We start from the raw sequence: 24,855 nt of genomic DNA, 5'->3' as shown, positions 1-24,855 counted from the left end.
GGGACTGTTTAAACTTTAGAAAAGTGCAAGAACAAGTGTGTTCAATGTAATAGGACTGCCATTCAAAGGGCAATTGTCAAATCAGTGTAAGTACATAAGGAATGGATCCCTACTTGGGAAATATACAGCCTGTTTGTTAATGCTGCTGCCTCACAGTTGAGAGAACATTTTTCCCCCCCTTCTTTTCTGTGCTAACTAGACGAAGATGCTTTGCAACTGGTTGCTGTTATTTGTCTCTACTATGGAATGGTAAAGGGAAGCAGAATTAAATACTGCCAGTTAAATTAGCTTGTTTGTAGTCATTTTTAAAGGCCTGGATAAATCTTTAATTCTAAATAACTGGTTATATGATATATAATTTGCAGAAGATTACTCCATAAAAATGCTGTTTATACTGGATTGTATCTAGTATGCTGTAATCTTCATGGCATGTTGCTGGTTTCACCAAAGGTCAAGGATTGAAAACCGTGTTTAAAGAGATTTCCAAACAATTAAATGTTGTCAATGATAGCTAACTAGAAATCTCTCTTGTTCATAATACCTGTTGCAGGATGACTTCTGTTTTCTCAAAACCAATAATCTCACTTACAGGGAAGGTATCTACTTTCCCTTTCATTGACTGTGTTGGGAAGTAACTGTCAGAGAAGCTTGTCCTGTAGGGAGAGAGCACTGGGCTGTCTGCAGCTCTTCCCATCCCCCTTTATAGCGGGGATCCACTGGCTCACCTGCTTACCATTAAAGTACAGGACTGTTCCTTGCATGCTTTTGGTGTGATTGCATTGTATCATTGTCCTTCCCCTGGACTAGGTGGAAGTTGCAGACCTACTAGTCACTACAGTGTCGTGCAGATCTGCTGTAGTTTACTGACAAAAACCAGAAAGTGGAATCCAGGCTTCAAATGACTCTATTTGTTTCCAGAAATAAGATTTATTAGCTAAAGCAAGTTGCGCAAAGGAAGATAATGGCATACAAATCATGTGAAGACATACACGTGTCTGTCCATTCAAAATTTATTATCTCAGTACAGGGTGAAGTGAAGTTCTTCCCAGAGGTTACTCATGGATTACCTTGTGAGGATATTTCTTCAGAATCCACTGAGAACCACTCAGTGAACTTCTAGTGTACTGATTACTTTCTGCACTGATACAATTTCTTAAACATTTAAAGAAGGCCAATAAAAATTACCTGTGATCAATATTTAGTAAATTCTGTTAGTCTTGCTGATTTAGAAATTGGTTTTATTTCATTTCAACTATTGTTAATTCCTTTTAATTAAGTATGGTTTTCTTCTGGATTTGTATTCCTAAATGATATTTGGAGAGGACCTTATGCAACTGGGCTTGTATCATGCACAGTTACCTAGTCAAGTTGATCTAATCTTAACAGTTGTGTCCTGTGTGCTATAAATAAGCTGTGTTTGTTTTTACATACTAATTGCTTCCTGATGGACCTTGACACTGCTTTTCTGCAAAATTTATTCTTTCTTTGTGGATATCTGTTGCAGACTCAAAAGATGATTTTTAGCCCTGTGCATTGTGCTAACTTCATTTGAAAATGTTTAATTGAATCAGCTTTAATCTTAAATATTTTTTCTTTTGTAATCAGTATCCCTTTCATAATTGGGCTGACATTCTTGTGTATGATAAATCTCTCTCTCCCCACCCCAGCTGCTGCCACATTCATGGTAGACTGGAAGTAACAATAGAAGACAGACAGCCGTAGGTCCTCATATCTGTCACTGTCAACACTTGCAGGACCAGTCTTAGGCAGATACCCAGTATGGGCAGTAAGATTTTGGTAAGATTTAAGTAAGTTCAGTAAGGCAGAAAGATTTCTAATGATGTTTTGCGGTGCCGTCTCATCCAAGATGGCCTGGAATTACTAATGTCCTGGAACAGCTGTGCACACATAGTCTACTAGTTGTACTTTTGTGTTTATTACCGTGTTTTTGTCAGGATGTTTGAGAGCAGCATCTGTATCTTGTCAACTGTCATCATCTCTGCTATCTAAGATAAAATATTTTGCTGGTGTAAATTCCTCTCAGTTTGGGACTTGGGAGAAGGGAAGAGAATCATACACTGGTCAGACCTCTAGCTTTCCTGTCTCTCACTTCAGTTAGTGGAGCTGCAAAGATTCCTACCATCTGGCTGGATATGTACTTAGCAGCTGCAAAGTGACCACATTGCAAAGGTATGTTCTGTGCATCAGTGCCTTTAAGTATACAGACTTTTCTTGAGTGGGAATTGCCTAATGAACTACTTCTGTATCAAAATAGTTCTGTTGATTTGGTACATATTCTGCATATTCTTTTTCTTTTAACTGAGTTGGAATTTATCTGCCTTATATAAAGACTGAAATTACAACCTTCTGCTCTTACATAAGGCCATTTTGTCACTCTGCATTTTGCTTTCATCTAAGCAGATTTGTCCCTTAATTTCTGTTTTGTATTTTAAGTTAGTGACTATACCATGCAGTGAATTAAGAGGCAGTGTTTTTCTCCTTCAATTTAATGAAAGCTATTATCTCAGTAAGTGGTTAGCCTCTTGATTAGTTTAAAAATACTAATTTAATGCAGAGGATGTGGTCTCCAGTGCAAAATAATAGGTGCCTGGGGCTCACTTGGACACTGCATTGCACGTGAACAGTTCTTTGGATTTCCACAATTACATTTCTCATACAAGATTTCTTATGTGACACCTTAATATGTAGCATGTGATAATTTCTACAGATGCTAAATTTGGTTAGCAGTCTCTTCTTATAAATTGTAGCCTTTTTTGAAGTTAAAAGAATGAGCCTGTGTGTACACCTGCTATGCCAGTGATTGTCATCCAGGTACCTTGGCCCTTGGAAGTTATGAGGTCTGCTTTACAGTTATTAGACTGCTTCCACTCAAACTGAACTTTGAAAAAAACTTTCTGAGGTACCTTGGTGAAAGTATCCATATGAAGAAGTATTAAAGGTAAATGCACTATTCTTCATCAAAAACTTATGAGATGGTAAGAGGCTGTATGAAAACAATTTGCCAAAACATCTAGTGGCTATAAGGAGACTGACTGACAGGCCTAGGTCCATTGTGGGCCTCAGTGCTTCCCAGTGCTGCCTGTTTCCTCACCAACCACCCTCTTGTCACCTTCCTTCACATGCCGGCTCCCATGTCCCCTCTGGCCCCCATGCTCTGGCTGGCTTCTCCCACACAGAAGAGTGGGTAGCGTGGAAGCTGGAATTACACCAATTCGCCAACCCCATTAGCTTTTCATTTTCAGTGTGGAGTGCTTATTACGGAATGGCTTAACCCAGCAAGGCTAAATGTGTCGCTTGCTTTCCTTTGCTCAGAGGTTAGTTTTCTGGAGCGAAACGGTGAGGCTGTGGTGCTGCGAATCAGGGTGCTGGTTCATCTTCATGGAGCACTTTCTGTGGTATGGTGGCTGGCTGATGCACCAAGAAATGTTACTTTGTTTTGTAATGAACGTAGCTTGAAGCTGTTGTAAAACAAGGAAAGTATTTTTACTGCTATCCCCTGTTTAAGATTTTGACTTTCACAGGTCTCTGATATGGTTAAATAACACAGAAGTAATTGAACATTAAAATATTATCATTCTAAAGCAATTATTTCACCCATATCTCATCTGATTAATAGAGAAAACTAAGTTGTCCAGTACTACTTTTAATAGTTTAGCAATGAGAATCAGTAGTGTAGAATTCAGATATCAGCGTAGTGGGATGGAGAGAGGAAAGATGGAGCACTTCAAGGAAGCTAGATATTAGTCATCTGCTTCTGCCGTTCTTTGTTTTGCTTTGAAGAATTCATTTTCCACTGAAAAATGGAAACCATTCTAAAAAGTAGCAACGTGTTTCTATTCATTTTTAATTACAGAAAATTTTTTTTAAAAAAACCCATATTGCTCATGTTAAGTTGTAGGTAGCTCATCCTGGCCAGGAACACTGACACTCTGACTGTTATTCAGCTAATTGAAAGAACACTAAAAGAAATGCAGTGTAGATAAAGCTAGTGAGATTGGAATGGATTATCGACATGTGAAACATATTTTCCTTTTTTTATCTGATACTTATCTGCAGACCATCAGTGTATAAACTGCTTTACTGGTTATCTGCTAGTTTTTGTTTATTAAGAGGGCATCATGGTCTGAGCTTGCCCTAGCAGCTTTCTTGTTTGGAAGGAGGCTTTTTATGTAATATCACATTTTACAAGTAGACAACTGATTAGATAAAAATCCTTTTCCTATTTTGGTAATTTGATATTATCTCAAGTAGGCAATCAGTTTTGGACTGCTTCTGTTCTTCTACACAGGTTGCTTAGAAAACATTATTTAAGCACAGTTTCTGGTGTACTTGGACATCTTATTTTCATTTTAGATTTATTTTCATTAATTTCTATGCCATGAGGGAATATGGGAAACATTGGAACCTTTTGGTATTCAGATGGTACATGGTATAAATATCTGCATTTTGTAGATGAAAATGGAAACTATCCCTATATATACGGATTAATTTCATGGCACTCATAACAAGTTGTTAATTAAAAGGTGAGATTATTATATAGTGTCTTGTGCAAAATGAACATGATCAGTCAAATTCTTGGCTGGTCAGGCTATTGTTAGGAGAAAATAAAAGAAAAAGTATGATTGAGACTGACTCACTTTTATTATGCCAGGTATTTTAACAGCTAGTTATAAGATAAGTACAAATGGTTGTGCTACGATAGCTATTATTAATGGGCTGCACCAAATGGACATCAGCTAAAGAAGTGGCTGTTCTTACTTCAGAGCTGACCTCTTTTTGAGGAATCTGATAAAATTTATAGTAATAACATTGACTTCCTGAGTTCTGTCTGGGACTTCTCTGTTTATTCTATTGACAATCCATTGAAGATTGATTTGATTTACTTGTCAACAAAGATGCTTCTGCCATCTTACATATTCTTCATATGATTCTGATGCAATCAACAGTTGATTCGGATCCTCTGTCATTCTTCCACAGATGTTTTCAAAATTGTTTCATTGTAAGTAATCTTGGACTTTTAGAAAAGTAGCTTCTTTTTACATGTTGCTATCATTCTGCTAAGCATAGGTTAAAAATTATTATGCAAATAAGATTAAATCTAAGCTCTGTGTGTTTGTTTCTGCAGATACGAAAAACTTTGGCTTTAAAGTATGCCTGGTTATACAGCAAATGCATTATTCTAATGTTATTTCTTATGAAATGCAAAGTAGGTCTATAAAGCTTCCATCTCTAGAATGTACATATGAGATTTTAAAAAAAGAGAATTCTATAGGGAAGAAGGCTTTTCCATACATTGTTTGTTTTTTCTACCAATACTGATAGTACATTATGTACTTGCAGCCTTCTCTTCATAGCCTTAGTAAAGAGAAGCTGTAAGCAAGCTGTTTGCCTGCTCACTGAAAATGGGGCAAAACTTCTTCAAATAGAGTTCAATAATCTCATTTTAACATACATGTCTGTCTCCATATGCTAAATCAAATGCAGCTAGGCTGTCAACACTAATTGGCCACAGTTAAAAATGAGTTGTCTGAGCCATGCTAAACAATTTGCAAGCTGATCCCTAATGTAATTCTGAGCAGCTGCATATTGGGCCTGATCGAGCCTCATCGTGAATCTAACATGGTTTTAGATTTAAATTTGAGTTGATATTCTCCATGAGTGATATCTAAAAGTGTCTGCTCAAGTCCTGGTCTAAGTCTGAACTGTTTCTTCAATAACTATTTTTTTTTTTTGCTTTATCAGGATGCCCTGATAATTGTATTTCAACATAAGAATAAATATAGCTATGCTATATAGCATAATATATATTAAGTGCTATGGAGAATCTTTACAAACACTTGCATAATGCTAGTCTGCTAGCAGACTTATGTTTGAAATTCTGGCGTTATAAAAATGCAAGTCCATTTTGGTGGTATAAAGGCCAGGTTATTTTTAAATGCAGCATTGAATGACAGTTTGTACCATTACTCTTTAATCAGCTGTTCTTGATCGGTTATCATAAGATGACTTATTTTTAAATTTAAATTATGAATAATTGCAATTGCTCACTTCTAAGACATCTTTGAGATAAAATACCTTTCCTTTGCTTTGGTAGTCTTCATTCTTGTCAGGTGCCAGCTACAGAGAGCACTGAATATAGCCACTCAGCTCTGCCTCTGTGTGATAGTCCTGCAGCTGCAAGTGTTCTAGCTCCTGTGTCAGCATCACTAAGAGTATTTCCATTCCTTGTACAACTGAGATTATGAAAAGCTGCAGAACTAGAGCCCCCTACTGATGTAAAATTTCTCTGCTGCAGTGCAGTCACAAAATGAATAATTACCTGAATGGCCATGCTGCTATAACTTTTCCATGTCTACAGTAATGGTATTAATTTTGGATTTTGAGATAACGTCATTGTTACTCTATATTGTTTCAAGTTTTGTATATGAGCTTGCACTTTCTCTTTGCCAGGGGTCACAGTCAGCTGTAGACAATATTCTGTCACTCCTCATAGCAAATATGATGATACTGCTTTCTCTGAGATGAACACAGACAGCTGCCTATCTCAGATATTTTAGTGCTCTAACATCAAACTTGCTTCATCACAGAAGTATTGAGGACTGGATATAGCTGGCATACCACGACACAGATGTCATATCAGAACCTGTGTAGTATTCATCACCTTAATATTGAGCTTGTTGTACTAACTAGCCACTCTTCAGCTACTGGGCTTATCTTTCACTGTGTTTTGGATTATTTTTATTTTTTCCCTTAACTTATTCTATGCCTAATTCTGTCTACTGAGTGGGCTAGCTATGCAGGACACTTCCACATATACAGTGCTCATATTTCTTCACTGCTTCACTTAAAGCTGCATGTTTGATTGTGGAGTCTGTTTGCAGTCCCATTGCCCAATTCAGCAGAAACTGTTTCAAAACTGACCTATCTTCACTGTCATCTTTTAAGCTTCTAGTAAAGCCAATTCAGAAATAGTTTCTCCAATGCTCATTATTTGAGGTGGCTTTGTTAGCTTGAGCACATTGAGTCTCTTGGCTTTTCTGATAATGACACCAAGCAAATCAGGCTTATTGAAGAGGGAAGTTCATTGACAAGCAATGCTTCATGAAGCCAACTGATATCTGGTAATGCTAATGCTAAACTTAGGTTAAAATTAGTAAGTCGTGGCAGATCCAAGCTGGCTCTGCTTATAGCTAGCTTGGATCACGGTGGGTTTGCTAGCTTGTGCATAGTATGTGTGAATAAATCTATACTGAACACAGCATATCTATGTTTATATAGCAGTGGGTTTGAGCTAGTAAGCACTACTGTGTTCCAATTGCTCTACACAGTGGTACTTTTAAGTTCCTTTGCAGTTGTGATACCTGCAGAAAGCCTGCACTTGCAGATAAATTAATGCACTTTTTGTCTGCCTTTTGTTCTCACCTTAGTATTTTAAATTTCACTTACTAGACTGTGACTTCTGAACAGCTTTATATGATGCTGAACAAGAAGTTCAGGAGTTCAACCTTTGAAATGGAAAAAACCCTTTCTCTGAAATATGTATGTACTGATGAATATTTATTCAGTGTCTCTAAGTGAAAGATGCTTTCAGTAAACCTTGGGATGATAAAACTTGACATTGTGCTAATAGAGTTGTTAAAATATCTGGTAACAAGGATTCATTGTGAGAAAGCTTTGAAGCAGTTGAGATGAAAAAATATATGGGTTTTTGTATGCATATTGTGTATACCAGAAACTCTTTGTTTATACTTGTATATATCTTCTTTTTAGGGTGAGGATTATTTGGGTTCTCGTATCTATTGGAGTAAAGTCCATAATTGTGACTGTTGTTGTACAAAGGCAATATCTTCTGATCATGACACTGTTCAATAACAGACTGCGTTTTTGGTTGCAGCATTTCAGAAGTTTGGTGTTTGTCTCTGAGCTGAAGCACATTAGAGCCTTAAATGTACTCTTAAGTAATCTGTAATTCAGGTTGAAGTGATTGGAAATTAGTTCAAATCAAGCTCCCTCCCACTCTTGGATTTCTTATTTTAATGGAATAACCAAATGGGTTAAGCCCTAAATGCTTCTCAGAAGTTTTCAAGGAAAATGTGCTAAGTGTACTTACAGGTTGGTTATAGAATTAACTGCCTTTGGGGATGGCTTGAAAGAGAATATGTAGACTAATATCCTGGTTCTTTTTTCATAAAAGCTGAGATTTTCTGTTTAGGAGTGCAGGCTGCAAAAACCTGTATCAATTTTCATATTAAAAAAAAAAAAATTTAAACCTTTTGCACCAGTTCAGCAGATGTTGCCAGATAAAAGAGTGAGTATCTAGAGACACCTGTCCCATTCTCTTTTTCAAATCAATTGGTCAGGAAGCTGGATTAATGGAGGAAACCTGCCCACACCTGTTCAAAGCTGCCTCTCTGTGTCAAGAAATGTGATATGAACTGGGCCAGAGTGAGAGTGAGTTTTAGCAGTAGATTACACTTCATCCTAGTCTCTGTTATCTGGGAATCCCAGGGCTTTTTAGGTTTGGGCAATCAAGATGCTATCCTCTACAAAATGCTCCTGAAGGTAAACACCATAATAGATGTGTTGTTTCATTTTTTGTTTTGTGTTTTCAAGTGGAACTTCACAAGAGCAGATGCTGTCAAGAGGGCACTTGAACGTATTTTGATCAAAAAATTGTTGTAAAATGAAGCTTTTGTCCAAAGAAAACTTGCTCTGAAGGGGATGACTGGAAGCAATACAAGTAGACTAAATATTTTTTTATGCCAAGTGATTTGTACCCAAATTTCCATTCTTTTTCTATAACACAAATAATATAAAACCAGATTAGGATCTTAGAAATTGTACAGTCCCTTGATACTAATGTACGGATATTGTGCTGCCCTCAGCAATTCATTAGCTTCTTGCTACAGATGTGTCCCCTTAGCAGTGAAATGTGTCAGAAAAGATCACTCAGACCTTAGGCACTATGCCCTCTCAAATTGCCATGTGTCATTTTAATAGTACATCAAGATTTCTAACTTAATGTCAGTGGTATTTTGTGATAGTATTTAAACACCTTTTGCAAGTGTTCTTTCATTAGCAAATTTGATTAAATTATGTTAAAAAAAATCTTGATCACTAGACTGTTTGTGCATGCCTCTTGCTAAATCTCTGGGAATAAGAAGTTATGACTACTTCTGGCAAAACTAATAGCCAGACTGACAGTTCTTAGGAGACAGTTGCAAAACAGTAAAATGAAGCTGCTTCTTGCTGCATATCAGCAAAATATGCTTTCTTTAAAGTAGAAAGGATGGCTTTGAGTACAAGAAGTATCATGGTACTGTCATATTTTAAAAGAAGGGTGAGCAGTACTACAGTAAACTGTTAAAACTTTTTACCTATTGCTGTAAAGGTGTACAAGCTGGGACCTATACTGATACATGTTTGCAGCAGGCTGAAATCAGCCAGTGAAGTGTCCACCTGTGTTACCTTCTTTGTTTAACAGGTATGGATACTTCTGGTCTTTACCAGGCCTTTTTGTTGGCTAGGAAAAGATTACATTGCTGTTAGTCTTTGTTCATTTTGCACATCTGAAAGATAACTTCTATGGATTAAAGATCATTGAAGGTCCATTTGTATAAGAATTTTCTCCTTGCTCCTTTCTTTTCCCTCCAAGTTGTGTGCATTAGTATTCTATTTGTATAGCATCAGCAGACTCTCTAGGTTTTCCAGTCTCTAGATATTTAGATAGTGCTTATCTCTACAAAAAGAGTGTAGCAGAATTTGAGTACAACAGACCATTATCTGTGGATTCACTCACTAGTTCATTCCTTTAAGATGAAGGTTTGCCTGAGGTGAAATCAGGACATTTAGTGAAGTGTGGCACTTAAACTTGAGCATGCAGCTCGAGTTTCTGTTCCATTGCAGATTTTTCCTTTTGCTTTTTAAGATTTGCAGGTATGTAAAAACTTGAAAGATTGCCCGGTGACACAGGTTTTACTATCCCTAAGAAAATCTGCTGCTAGTGAAAGTAAGCCACAATAGTAGAGGATAGTTCAGTTCATTGGTTTATGAAATTCTATACTGGCCATGAAAGAGCATATGATAATACTTTTAACATAACTTTTTCAAGTCATCAGTCTGTTTCCTGTTGCAGACTTCCACAATTCAAGCTGTGGCTACACATTTAGTAGAGATGCTTATTCAAAGTCTATTCCCAGTGGTTTGTTGCTGCTGTCGTGTACTGTTGTGTCATGTAAATGTAAAATGAAGTGGGACAGGGAACTGGTGTAGCTGAGCAATAACCCAGCTTAAAAAGGTAGTCAGAGGTAATTAAGCTGTTGCTGTCACTGAGATGTTGCTTATGATGTTGCTTATTGAGCCATGAGGTAAGTTTTGTTGCACATAGACCAATCTAGTAGAAGGATACTGAAAGTGGCAGTCCTCCTTCCTTCTTGCTTCTGCTCGTCTTGCAAGACCAGGAAACCCTGTAGTTAAATTTAAACCTACCACCTGTTTGTTGAAGGTGTACTCACTCATGTTTCTGCTTGATGCTTGGTAATATTATGCAGACTTGAAATGCTGTTCTTGTTTTTCAGTGATTCCCATCAAGTCTATCCTTCTGGATAGGTGAACAGCTGTATTCTGGCCATAGGTGCTGTTGTAATTTTTATTCTCAGAATTCAACATCTATGAAAAAAAAAAAGCAGTGTAGATTTACAGGCCTATTACTATTTAACAAACTTTTGGCAGAGGATTTATTTTGAAAACAGAATAAGGGAAAGGAAGATTAGAGGTATGGATGGCTTCATAATCAGATGAAACCATAGCTTCCAGGCTGCAGCAATGTCACTGACTTAGGAAGGCTCTGCAGAAATCATCATATTATCTCCCTTGAGACATTTTCTCTTTAGAGACTTTGAATTAAAAAATAATTGTGAATTTTACAATTGGTAACTTTTAGTCCATGTGAATTTATATTTCAGTAATTAGTGGATAGAAATGGGCTTTTTTTCTCTTTCCAACATCATGAAGTGTTACTAATTTAATTGAAAGAGGTAATTTTCATTATACTAATAATAATATTTGTTTTAGAGGGGCTGCCTGGAATCCTTAAGTCGGCACTTGAGCCACCCTAATTACCAAGGAAAGACTTGACCTCATGTCTCCTTTAGCAGTTTCAAGTATTTATTTGTCCTAAAGATCTCAAGCGTGTTTACAAAGTTTCTACTCAAATCTAGACATTGCTTTCCAAATGGGAAATTCAAAGATATTCAGAACTTCTAAACGGCATTCTTTGATGGATTAACAGTCTCACTGAACCATAAACAAGGATACAGGATTGTTATTAGTGTTGCATTTTAATAACAATATCAATATGTAATCTCTACGTGACATTTTATTTCATTTCTAGTGTAAGTATTAACTGCAGTACTAATTCCCAAATGTAGTGAATGGTACAATTGTAGTCACAGTTACCTTTTCATTTGCAAAAGTTAAGTGGTCAAATTAATACAGGCAAGCTGTTTGGTTCGTTTAGTTTTCTTCCCTGCAGTATCTGCCTTTTAGGAGCCCCTTATATTGCCCAGGGCTGCAATTAAAATGTGTGCAGGCTTTATAGCCAGTGCTGTGCAGCAGTGTTGTGAACTACAGCTATCGGGACTGCCCTTGCCACTGCTCATTCCCCAGCAGGGTCCCGGTGCAGCCCCCAGGGACTGTCAGGGGGAGCTCCTGTAAGTAACTTCCTCATGGTGTTTTTAAATTGCTGTTTTTCAGATTTGAGCATGGTAGCTGTGCTCAATGTAGGGCCAAGGCTTAAAGCTTTTTCTTCTCACATAATTGCTTTTCATCCTGAAACTGGTAGGTCTTTACCGGAGGGTGCTAATATTTCTATGTGCAATTCGATAACAGTAAATGAGCAGAATTCCAGACCACAAGTGCCAGGAAGCACACATTTCAGGTTTGGTTTTTCTCTCGACTGACTTTGAATCCAACTCAGAAATCTGTTTACTGCCTAAACTAAAAAAAGCTGTCCATGGATACTGTCCCTTCACAGAGGAAAAAGGCAATCACCTCCCACTCAAAAATATACCATAAGGTATTTAGAAAGCAAGTTGTATTTTAAATAATACATTTTGAGAATGAAGATCTCTTATTCTCGGACTTCTGCTACTGAGGAACAAAGCAGTAATGTCTTTGATTAGTTCTTTAATACTGTTGTATAAAAAAAACACAGTAAAAATTTTTAATGATTCCTTAATTCCTAATGAAGAAACTGCTCATTGGGGGGGGGGGCTGTGTCCTTTTGCTGAAGGGTGGAGAGAAACAAAAAAGTATGCTTATGAATATAAGAATAAAACCCAAGAATAATTAAATACAGTAGATGGTCAAAATTATGAAGAAAAATAAGTTCTCTTATTTTGAAACTAATTGGATATTCTGAAAGCTTGTCATAAAACCATTTTAAACAATTAAAAACAGATTCTCCTTTGAATTCTTTCATAGTGTGAATAACTGGTTGTCTGCAATCATTAAGATAAATTTGCTTCAGGTGTTTTTTTTCCTCTTTCTACAAAAGGTTTGCTTTTGGAATTTCAGTGGAACTCTGTCTTTACAACTGTTTTCTTTACACTTTGATACTGCTTTTTTGCTATTTGGCTTCACTAGAAATTAGAAAGGTTTTATAGGTATATGCTGAACTTTGATCACAGATACAGTGTCACACAAATCACTTTCCTTTTAAAATATGTGTAAAAACTACATTGATGCTGTATTTGGTAGAAGACAACATTCAAATAGGCAGCTATCGTAGAAACTTTGACACATAAAGTTGCTTAACTAACAGCTGATCTTGCTTAAATTTTACATATGGGTAAAATCTGTATTATGCTGCTTAGCATAGAACCAAGGAGGATTTGAAATTAAAGATGGCTGCCTGCAAAAGTTAAATGACCCTGTGCTTGACTTTCTGCCTTGTGCTCATGAAGGTACTCTATCAATCCCGTCATGGCCACTCACTCTTCCTTGCAAAAGTGCTTTTTTTGTGTGTCAAGGAGTTAAACTTTCCAAGTCAGTTGCACAAATTTCATTTCTCCTGCTCTGCTCTTGATAAACCTTTCCTTGCTTTACCAAGTGCCTAGTGTATGATTTGAGGAGCTTGAGGAGAGGACAAGTGTTTGTGAATATGCTGTAATAATAATTTGTCAGTCAACTGTATCCCATGTCATTATCGGCAACTAGGCAGCCTTGCTTGAATATTTTGAGGAACATAAATTCTTTTAAAAAGAGTTCTCATTCTTATCTTCTTTGACTGTGATACTTTGCCATAGCCTCAGTGACCCACACTGCTGTGGGACAGCATATGGCTTGTTTGCATGTTCGAAGCATTGCTTCCAAATTGCATATACCCTTCAGCTTGCATCATATCTTCCAGGGCTGCAGCACTCTGGTAGAGCACTGTTGGTTGGGTGACCTCTTGTAAGCTGAGTTGTGGAAAGATAACTGCACCTTGTTTAGAATTATCAGTACTGTATTAATTCTTGCGAACTACTTAATAATGTGGAGTTAGTAAACTTTTTACAATATTATGTCCATATGTTTTGCCAATGGCAGAACAGTTTTGTTTTCATACCTCTGTGCTGGAAGGTTAGAAAGTTCAGTGCACAACTCCAGGAAAATGGAGCCACCACTCTGATTTGATTTGCAATTTAATACCATCATTCACTGTTGATTTCACAGGCTCAGAAGTACTTTTTGATTTGTAGTCTTTAATGTCCCTTTTCCCATCTACTGTTTCTTTGGCTTCTCATTTTACTGCTGTGATAAAGTACCTGGAATAGTCTGCTGATTTCTCTTAACATATCATTTAAATGATATGTAAAAACTCTGCTGATGCACTAAAAATAGTGGTTTGGGACAAAGCAGAAGGGAATGTTGGAAGTGGAGGCAGGGGTGAAGATTATAGATAGGCTCAAATGAAGTATTATGGATGCTTATAAAAGCAAGCTCTCTGTCCTCTAGGTAAACTTTTCATATTCCACAAACGCCATGCCCGCTGCTTCTGCTGGAGAAACAGCGAATGCCATGGAAGAGCGTCTTTTGACAGTATTGCTAATGCACTGAAAAGCAATTGGAATGTTAGCAGCATTTGAAAGGTGCCCATGTTTCAGGGACAGCTTTCTAATCCAGATGTGGCTGAAGATACTGTAAAAGTAATTAAGGATAGAATTAAAAAGCACTGTCTTTCATGTTCTCTGCCTGTTTAAAAATTATCAAGTAAATGTGCATAAAGTACATGCAGTATTGAACAGTTTGTGTCCTGTAGTTTACAAGTAACCTGTAAGACCAAAACATTAGCTTTTTACTTTTTCTTTTTTAATAACAAATAATGAATCTTTCGTAAGTCATGCAAGTATGTAGGAGATCAGTCCCAAAATATGTTTTGGTAAAAAGAGAAAATGTCGAGCAAAACCAGCCCCAAACACTGAACTGTTTTGGTTCTTAGGAACAGTTTTGAGCACACTGGGATTTCAGGATGTCAGCAATGTATTTAAGTATATTCAATAAAGTTGTGGTGTGCATTTCATAATTAATTTTTTCAAGACTACGAGCCTATTATATTTCAAGTAATTGTACACATACAGTTTGAGATATATACTAAAAGAAAAAGATATTGATTGTGTTTGCGATGTAGGTATGTCATCCTGACCAGAAACACTGAGAGTCAAGACTTACTGAGCTAATTGAAAGAACACTGAAAGAAATGCAGTGCAGGTCAAGCTAGTGAAATTTGAGTTGACATGTGAAGCATCTATTCGCCTTTTTTGGTCTGGTATTTGTTTGCAGAACATCAGTTTACCCACTAATTGGATAGAATTGGTGGTCTGCTACCTTTTATGTTTAATAACTACTAAGAGGGCATCACGGTCCCTGGCACCAAACGTGGCAGCATTTTAAAGTATTTGTAAAGAGTATATTGAGGTATTACCACGTTTTACCTGTAGTTACTGATGTACTTGGACATCTTATTTTCACATCAGAGTTATTTTTATGAATTTATATGCCATGAGTATAAGGTACGTGTTGAAACCTTTTGGCATGTTCATGTGTCAGATTATATTAGTAACTGCAAGTTCTTCCTAAAATGCAATGTATTCAACACAATCTCAAATACATGCTTAGGAGACAGAGGCTTTATGCTGAAATGCGGTTGGTTTTTATCTGTGCTTATATCAATACCAGTTCAATTGTTACCATTGCTAACAATAAACAGTCTTTTTTGTGGCAGTAGAAACAAACCTGAAGAACTTTGTAAATACTTTTCTTCTGGTTTTCCCTTAACTTAAACAATCAGTTGGAGCAAAAGTATAATTGGTCTTTTGGGAAAGACTGATGGAGGGTGGGGAGAAGTGTGTATCTTCCATGCAAAATGCAAGCATGAAATGTACAGCTGTCCATCAAACATATTCTTTTTGTAGAATTTTCTGTAATTCCAGTAAAGAATTGATTCAGAGCATTCTGCCACTCTTAGGAGAGATCATTTAAGTAGTTACGTGTGTTGTTCTGTTGCTGTAGTTAATTTCTCAGTTGTATTAAAACTTGAATTTTTAAATACTTGCTACTTTAAAAACAAGAATTAAAGTTTATTCACAGCTCCTTTTTAAAAAAAAAAAGTAGTTTACATCACTGCATATATAATTACTTCTTCCAAAAAATGTAAAGCATCATGATAGGTCTCTCTCGCAGATGAAAATATTAACACGGTAATGATTTAGCAGCAAATCAAGATTTATTAATGACTAGCAGCACTTAATCATTAACCAATTTAAAGATTTACAAAATAATTCAGTAAAATGTTATGATTACAATAGCGACTTAACTACAGATTTGAAGATGACAAGATTCATACTAACTGACTATATAGTACCTTAAATCTATACATATATACATGTGCATTCACAAATATAAAACTTACAGACAGACAAAAGTATTTAGATCCAGTAAAATATGTATGTCCCCACACTCATGAAAATAACTGTGTATACCCAAACACACTGGTAAGCAGAGAGAGCGGGTGAAAGAGAAGCCAGCTCAAAGTTAAAATTTCCCTCTTCTTGAGTTTAGAGTAAATACTCACAGTGCATTGGCATTCTTCAATGGGCATTAATTGAGACTCAAGCTGGTCAACTTCACCCTGGCCTTCTGTTGGCTCTATCAGTGGATGGTACCTCACAGTTGATACCCTGAGAGACGTCCCAACCCAGGGGACATGCTGGTCACAGGCCCAATGGTCCAGGAGAGCTCAAAGGGTCTCACTTGGGGCCACTGTTTATAGCGACCAAGATAATTGACTTTAGTCAGATACTTATCAATCCGGCCTAGTTCGGACAATGAAGTGTTCTCCTGTCTTCCACCCAAGAACTTGATGGGTGAGCAATTCTATTATTGGTTCTCCCTTGACCACATTCCAGGTACAAGTGTACAGGGCTGTTAGGAGGTGATAGGCTGTTACAACCCTTCCCAAGTGATAGGGAGGGCAGAGCCAGGCTAGTCAAAGGAGCACCTTAAGGCTCTGTTTACTGCCATTAGCAGTACTTACCTCTCCAGGTTGGTATGTGGCCCAGGAGGCTGGGGGAATTGCACCACCACAGTCTGTGACATGCATAACGCTGGCCCAAAATGTTGCCTGCAAATTTCTTTCTAACAAGCTGAGGTTGCTCATGGCAATTTCTGTTTTGGTGTTTTCTCTGTCTTGGTTCATTTTGAATGTGTAAACTCAAATTCTGGAGTGAGAACGTTTCCCAGCTGACCTGGTTTGTTAATACTACTGAAGGTTCTGGCTTTCTTTTTAACAAAGCTTTAGGTACTTTACAGCTCATAATAAGAGAGTATGAGGCTGAAAATCTCATTGCTCTTTGGTCTGTATACTTCGTTTGCGTAAATGTTTGCTGTGTTCCTCCTAAATGAGAAATAAAATTGTTAGCTGAGGTCTTTTTCTGGCTTTTATAATCTGGTCTTTAAAAGAATTGTCAGACTCTTCATTCTCTTGCTAAATGGAACAATTTGCCATCTTCAAGGGATGAATCATTTTTCTTTTTCAATGTTAATCATTCTTGCTGTGCTATAAAAGTCTTTAAGTATTTCAAAGATAGCTGCTATGGTAGTGTTTAAGCAGTAAACATCCCCCCACTGTATCTTATCAGGAAGATTTGGTGTTAGCTGGCATTTTCTTCTGAAGTGTTACGTGTTCGATTTATATTCATCATATAAAATGTTATAAGCAGAAGTTGTAGTTGGTACATCAGTATCTGTCTTAGTCTGAACCAGATCGAAAGTTTTCTCTGTTCTTTAAGCTTTTTTTTATTTTAAGCTAGTGATGTGTCTAGATAGATAGGTGCTTAAATATCAATACGCTTTTTTTATCTGTTAATTTGTTCAAGTGAAGTGCTTAAGTCTCACTGCCTCAATGAAAACATAGGGGTGTTTTCCATTTCTTTTGAGACTTCTGGAAGGTAATCTTTAAATTTTTAGCACAGCGTGCAATTTAGTCAATGGTTAGGCAGGAATCTGTATTTTGAGTGCCTTTCTAGTTAAAGTGGTTTGTAAGCACAATCCCACATTAATTGTTTTCAAATGCAATGATTTTCAAAATTTGCCATATTTCTATGATTTATATGTGCATTTTAAATGCCCTTCCACAGAAATGGGTCACGTGTGTGCACAACTAACTTAGTAATTCTAATATTAAATGGCATTCCACACTTCAAAATAATAATGTCATCTTTGTGCAGAATGAAATAAAAAAGACATGGCGATAACTAGACAGCTACTCTGTGAACACTGTTAACACAAAGTAGGTTTTAAAAGACTGTAAAAGTTCAGTTTGAGACACATCTGTAACACTGAATGTATATCAACCTAACTTTGTCCTTTGAAAACCTTAACATATTTTGTAGTGAGAATGTAGTTTTAAACATACAACTTTCTGGAAAAGCATTGCTTTTGGAATGAAGGAATGTAATCTGAAATGTAAGACTTGCTGGAAATGAGTTGTTGGAGCTGTAGATCTGTGCTGCCGTTTGACTGTCAGTTGCTAGCCATGTTGGCTATGGTGAGCATCTTCCAACAAAGCTCTACAGGCATGGTGTTCCTGCCATTCCATCCCAAACTGTAATACTTAAACACCTGAGACTTTCTGTGTATTCCGTACACACTGAAAAATCCCTAACCGATGTGTTTGCCGCACTATTACCAGGTTCACTGTTGGTGTATCTCTAGCCATCTTTTCAGTCTCCCTGACCCTGGATTGCATTCAGTGATTCTTATTTTCCACGCACATAACAAATTCTGGTCATGGGAAAAGCAGTTTTTGGACTAATGTAATTTGATTTGACACAGCAGTTCCTACAGTTTCTACCTGGAACTGTCATCTGTGTTCAGATGCACTAAGCTGGTATGTGGTTCTTATTTCATTACGGTTTCTTTACAGCTTTCACAGTGAAAGAGCTGGGCACTAGACAGCAATGTTTCAACTAGTGAAATGTACCAAGACAAGGGCTAGTGGAAAAACAGCCTAAATTGTAGATCTAAGAAGCTTGCAAGTTACTTTTCATTTTGTATAGAAGTCATTCCATCCAAGGATAGTATAGCCTGGATTTTTAAATCGTTTTAAAGCTTGAGTTGTAGAACTCTGAAACAATTACATATTTAAAGAAATTGTTTTTCACAAGTATACTTTGTAACAAAATATCCTTGCTATCCTTATGCTGGCAAGTGACCTCAAAATTATTATTTTAGGATGTTTTCAAGTACTACTTAGCTTTTTTTTTCATTATTATTATTCCTTCTACACCATTTCTCTTTTGCAACAATATAGATTGACAGAATCCTCAGTGGAAAGTAGCACAGGATAAGGAAGAAAAATTATTTTCTACTACCCTCAAACAGGAATCACTGAGAGAGGCTTGTAGAAAGATAATAAATCCCCCAAATCCATCTGTTTAGCAGAGGGCTGAAGATGAATGCCACATACTCCATCTTTCTGAAGTCAACAGGAATATGATGGGAGTCACCTATGTGCTTGGTGAAGTTGCCCTATGGAACACCTTCATCATCCTGGGTCATACACCTTTTCTCTCTGTTAGGACATCAGAAAAAGAATGGTAACAGTTAAAGACCCATTCCATAACTTCTTATTTTCTATTTCCTCTCCTTCATTGCTTGCAAGCTCTCCCTTGAGTTCCCTTTTTCTGAAAAGGTATTTCATTTACTTCTACCATATTTCCAGTAGAGTACTGGCAAGGTGTAGATCTTTTGTGTTTAGTTTGATAAACAGAGGGCAACTTTGACTTTCCTTCCATGGATATCAAGGTAAACAATGAAATTAGAGGTGTATTTATAAAGGACCAGATATAAGTGACTTTCTCACAGCTTTCTTCTAGTTTTTGGGATTCTCAGTGTAAAAGCAGTAGATAAGCAGTCTTTTGATCCATGTTCATCAACAGAGTTTTTCTTCTTGATAAAGCACATGTGGCATTAGTGAGAACAAATAGTAGTTGTGAAGCATATTTTAACTTATGCTGAGATAAGCTGCTTTTAGGAAACATTCTTAAATCTCAGTAGAGAAACTCACACATGGTTTCTTTCCATGCCCTCTGTCATTTACAAAAATAGAGACTGTGGGATCTTCACCGATGTTTTTTCATGTTTTTGACTCTTTCTGAAGGTTGAATGCCAACTCAAAGAGAATATAACCTTTTGAAGCTCGGCAGAGTAGCTCATGAGTATGATTTGCTTTTAATGGTGGTTTCAGTAGTTCCAGACCTGTCAGAGCAAATTAGCGTGTTTTTAGAGGAGCATCAAATCCCATGCTGACTTTTCAGAAGCAAAGGCCAAACAATTATTTAATGAAATATGCAAACATTTTATAGATTTGCCTATATTAGCACAAACAGCCTGGTTAGAATAGGGTTCTGTATGTTCTGTTCCATTCATACAGTGTTATACACTTCTTTAAAGTTATATATCTATCAAGGAACACCTGTAAATATAAGAATACTCATTAGCTAGAGATTTTAATATGCCTTTCCCAAATGCTTTTATATGTTATAATAGTATAAAATATGTATAGTATAAAATATGTTACTATGTTACAATAGTATAGAACATCTGTCCCTTTAATTTCATAAGACAGCACTTTTTTCATAATACAGTTTCTTGTTTACAGCTGTTCATGTTATAATAAAATGCAAACACCTTCAAATGTGACTATCATGTATGTGAGTATGTATATCTTAAGTTAAACATAGACTAAATATATTTCATTTGAATAGAAATAGAGCTGTTAGTGAAACTGTGTTGAAGACGTTGGGGTTTAATTTGAATTTTCACAGAGAAGGTCAAGGAAAGTTGAAGCATATTCTTAATGATTATTTAAGAGCAATCCAATAATTATGAAAAATTGGTATAAAATAGTCTGTTAGAGGATACACTGACTCTCCACTCTTTGACAGGTGGATGACATCTTAGGAGAAGGCAGTGATGAAAGTGATAGTGAAAAAAAAAAGCCAGAAGAGGAAGGTGAAAAACCTCAGATTAGTGCAACAGAGACTCTAGGAATGAAAACAGATCAGAGACCTGGATCATCATCGTCGTCATCATCATCATCAAGTGAAAGAAGCTTAACAGGCAGTGTACCGAGGTATGAGTTTTTCAAATGTAAAAAGAAGCGTTAATGATGTTTCATTGTGTTTGTGTGCTATTAAGCATGCTTTTTGACAATGCAGTCTTTGTTGTTATTAACATCTGTATGTGGGTAACTTTTTGTAACTGTGAAACTGTCATGATTACCTCTGCAACGTTTTGGGATTGATTTAAGGAAATGGTCATAGTAAATATCTGTTGAGAACCAGGATAGTGCCTGTTTTGAACAGCTGAAGACCACTGAACTGCACTTATTTTTAAGTAGTCTTGATCCTGAATCAGATACAGGATGTCATCTGCAGTGTTACTTTAAGTAAAATAAAGCATGGTTTCGGAAAGCTATTTTTTTTATCCTGAATTTTTGAGATACACTTATATGGGACATTCATAAAAATGAGGTTGAGATGGTTTTCTCCTTAGAAAGAAATTTAGACTTGCTAGTCTCTTCTGCAAATTTTATTTTAGTGTCCCAGCATTGACTGTTGAATGACAACTATCAACAGATTTGCTGGTAAATTAGAAATTGATAAAATAAGTGCTTACTTTAAATATGGTAAGGATTGTTTTCAATCTGCAGTCCCTTAACGGTTTTTAAACCTAACAATATATAGAGAACAATATAAGATGAAGATTATAGCAGTTTTAATTTGCAGTTGTTGGGATCATCATCCTGTACCACAAAGTGCTAAAAGTGCAAACATGACTCAGATATGCATTGTAGTTTCTTTCTGCTCTCATAACCGGACTGTGTTCTCAGTCATAAGAATTTAAGCTCTAATAGTTTTTCCTTAATGGAGGATAATACAAGTATTAGGACTTAAGCAACTTATTTACATTATTTTAACTTCTGTGAGCTTTGTTCTAGCGCACAAAGAATGTATGAGAGAAATTGCAAAAACCACCACAGAATGAGATACATAAATATTCATGAGGAGATTCTGATTGGGGTAGCAATGTTGCTGTGTGTCAGGGGTTTATCAGAGAAAGAGCTACATGGGAACTTTCCACAGGTGTTTTAGTTTATCATGTGTATTTCTAATCTTTAAGCATCTTCAGAAAAATGTCAGTCTAAAAGGTATAAGAATTTAATCTGTCTCAAGTAGCTAGAAGAAAAATTCCTTCCTAAATGAAGTTTGGAAGAGGAAATGTAAGCCAGTGATGAATATTTTTAGAATACCATTTGAAGCAGCAAGGCATAGTGGTGGCATGTCATTGTTAATTCATCTTAATACTGTGATGTTTTGTTCAGTAGAAAATGCACCAAACTCTGAAAAACAAAAGGCAAAAAGAATCGTATTAAGGAATATTGCTTAGGGTTACTGCTAAATACTATTCCCCATGTGTGGTTTACAAAGATAAAGTATGTTTATAATCAATTATTGCTCTATACAGGAAAGTTCACAAGTAAGCTTGGCAGTACTTGTACACTCAGAAAGGTAGAAGTGTTGTTGCTAGAATAAAGTCTTTTGAGCGGCTTCTTAAGTACCTTTTCTATTTTTGACCTTTCTACCTCTTAAGAGTTTCCCTGTCAGTTTTTTAAATTGCATCAGGATTGAACCTGAATGCTGTGCCAGAAGACGTACTTACAAAGTACTGGTTCGGATGCTGACCCAGTGTCTGCTAGGCAGGAAATTCTGGTTGATAGAAAGGAGCCTCCGCCCATCATCCTCATTCCATTTTAAGTCTGAAGCTTTAAATTGATGTTTTCTTGGTCAGTCAGTGTTGTATGTGCTAAAGAGATACAGCTGTTAAACAGCAGGATTAAAATCTCCAGGAGTTTAGTCCACTCCAACAGAAATACTAGCTAGAGTTTCTGGGGGACACATTTCTAAAAGCTAAGTGCTATACAAGCATATGCGTCCCAACAAGATCTGAAGCTTCTCTTCTGAAAATTTGGAGTCTTTGGGGTGTTAGGAGCATAATGAGGCTGAAATTGTATTTAATAATTTTCTATTATTTCTGCTCTGTCATACAGCCTGAAGTCACAAGTTATTTGTTACCATGAACCCCATCACCTCTTGTCATATTAAGAAAACAGAGGCTTTATATTCTAAAAGCCAGTCCCAACTATTCATTATGTAAATCCACCCTGGACCACTGTTTAAATCATTATTTCACAACTTGTTACGATCACCCTGATGTCCATATTTTAGTTATTAATGTTTCCGGAAAACACAGGATGAACAAGAGAAGGGCAGTCCATATATCATCCAGTACTTTCATGTTCTGGCTCAGCGCATTCGTAGCAGAGATGGGGCCAGCAGAGACTGCAAGTTTCTGGTAAAGCAATGCTTCATTGCTCCATTACACCTGTCTAGTAGTTACTGACTCTGGAACCATAGCACTTACAGGGTAGAAGTCTAGCACTTCTGTTTAATGTTAATATTCAGTCTTGAAATCTACAGAATACTTGATCATTTCTCTGGTGCCGCTTCTAAAATTCTCATGAATGGAGAAGAAAAATAATCTTTGAGAAATCTGATAGCTACTGGGGAAGAAGTACAGCATCTTTCCTACATCCCTTTACATTTATGACTTTTGGTAGGTACCATGCAGTTAGGTTGCAATTTGACAGCCTAGAGTTGTTTTAAAATCCTAGTTTCTTATGCAACTTAAAATGCTTGCCTTTTAACCTGACATTTGTGAGATAGAGTACAGCATAGACCAAACAATGAATGTGAGTTTCATACTGTGGAAAATAATGAAATAGAAATTAGCAAATTAAAAAACCTGTAGTTGTTTGTACTACTCACATTTGATTAGCCTCTTGTGATTATGACCTGCAAAACAATAAAATGCATTTGCAGCTTACTTTTATTTAGAAAATCTAAAGGAGGTAAGCAAGTTTTAATTCTTAAATAGTCTTGATCTTTGTGTAGATAGGTAAGAAGCATCGCAGGAAAATACTAATTTTTTGAAATGAAAGAATTGCTTAGAGCTCTGATTCAGCTTTTGTTGAAGCAAACAGGAGCCTGACTTCAGCTGGAGCTGGACTTGAGCCCCCTCACAGTTCTACTAAAATTTTCTACTTAGACTGAAATTCCACTTAAGGTAGTTGAAACAGGTCACACATGAAATTTATTGCTCTAAGTTATGAATAAGGGGTTATAAATCATGAAAGTGCACAGGTATTTTTTTAATAAGTGTTAGTAACACTTAATGATATGTAATATGAAAAAGCTTTTGAAACTAGTACAAATAGAATTTGTTTGTAAGAGAATGTTTAGCTTACATAGCACAGTATATACCTAGCAACAATAGGTATCTAATTAGTTGAGGTATTTCAAGCTTTAAGTTGCCAGTGCACAGTTTGCTTTATTTTTCAAGTGCATTTTGATTTCACTCTGCTGTCGCCGTTGAGACTTGAGTAATAGCGAATGCATTTGCAGTTCTCATATTTCCCCTTATCTTAAACTTGCATATTGTGTAGTTGCCATAATAATAATGTGTCGAACAAATATATTCTGTGTTAATGTGCTTTAATACTGGTCTTCGTAGGAAGAGGGGAAAATCAGGTGAAAGGATGTGGCAGACTCAAAAAATTATATTTGGTAGAAGGATGGACAGGCATATGAAATAAATAATGCTGTTGAGAAAATTAGGTGAGCAATTTGTCAAAGGTTGGGGTTTAGCCTCTTTCAGTTTGTAGATCCTGGAAATTTCTATTAGAGATGTGAAGCCCTGTGTCTATTGACTTGCCTATTTTTCTGATGCAGAGCAGACTTTGAAAATAGTTAAATGCTTCAGTTGTATTGCTGAACTAGGAAATGGAGTGCGCTTCATTTAATAAATTGAAATGTTAAAGGAATTGGGGCAACAAAACAGGAATTTGAGATGTACCTTCTCTATTGCAGTCTTCCAGTGGCATGGCTTATAGCTGTGGCATGTGGTCTTCTGTAATACACCTAAAATTTCTTTAAGATATTGGAAGTATTTTGTGATGAGTGGGAGTTAGCAGGAAAAACAAAAATCACATAATACTACTTTAGTTAGTGAGTACTTATATTCATGTGAGCTGCTGAACTGATGGTCCAGATAAACCCTTCCATTTCTGTGTTCATATGTTCTAGTGCAGGCTTTGCAGTCAGGCTCTAATTCTTGAGGGAAAGGACGTGATGGGAGCCTTCAGATTTTTGAAGGATAGCTCATGCTGCA

The 24,855-nt window shown here is 36.5% G+C and overlaps 1 protein-coding gene across 2 annotated transcripts in view; it reads left to right on the top strand.

Moving 5' to 3' along the window:
- CTDP1 (CTD phosphatase subunit 1) overlaps window positions 1–24,855 on the top strand; it is a 116,438-nt gene that overhangs the window by 55,173 nt on the left and 36,410 nt on the right. For both annotated transcript variants that reach the window (XM_074870475.1, XM_074870463.1), the window contains one exon: window positions 20,511–20,698. In XM_074870475.1, the coding sequence (XP_074726576.1) occupies window positions 20,511–20,698 (188 nt within the window). The remainder of the gene's footprint in view (window positions 1–20,510; window positions 20,699–24,855) is intronic.

This window comes from Strix uralensis, chromosome 1 (genome assembly GCF_047716275.1).
Source record: "Strix uralensis isolate ZFMK-TIS-50842 chromosome 1, bStrUra1, whole genome shotgun sequence".
In the NCBI taxonomy this organism is placed as follows: Eukaryota; Metazoa; Chordata; class Aves; order Strigiformes; family Strigidae; genus Strix; species Strix uralensis.
The sequence above is the reverse complement of the archived record's forward strand: the minus strand, read 5'-3'. Positions and strand labels throughout refer to the sequence as shown.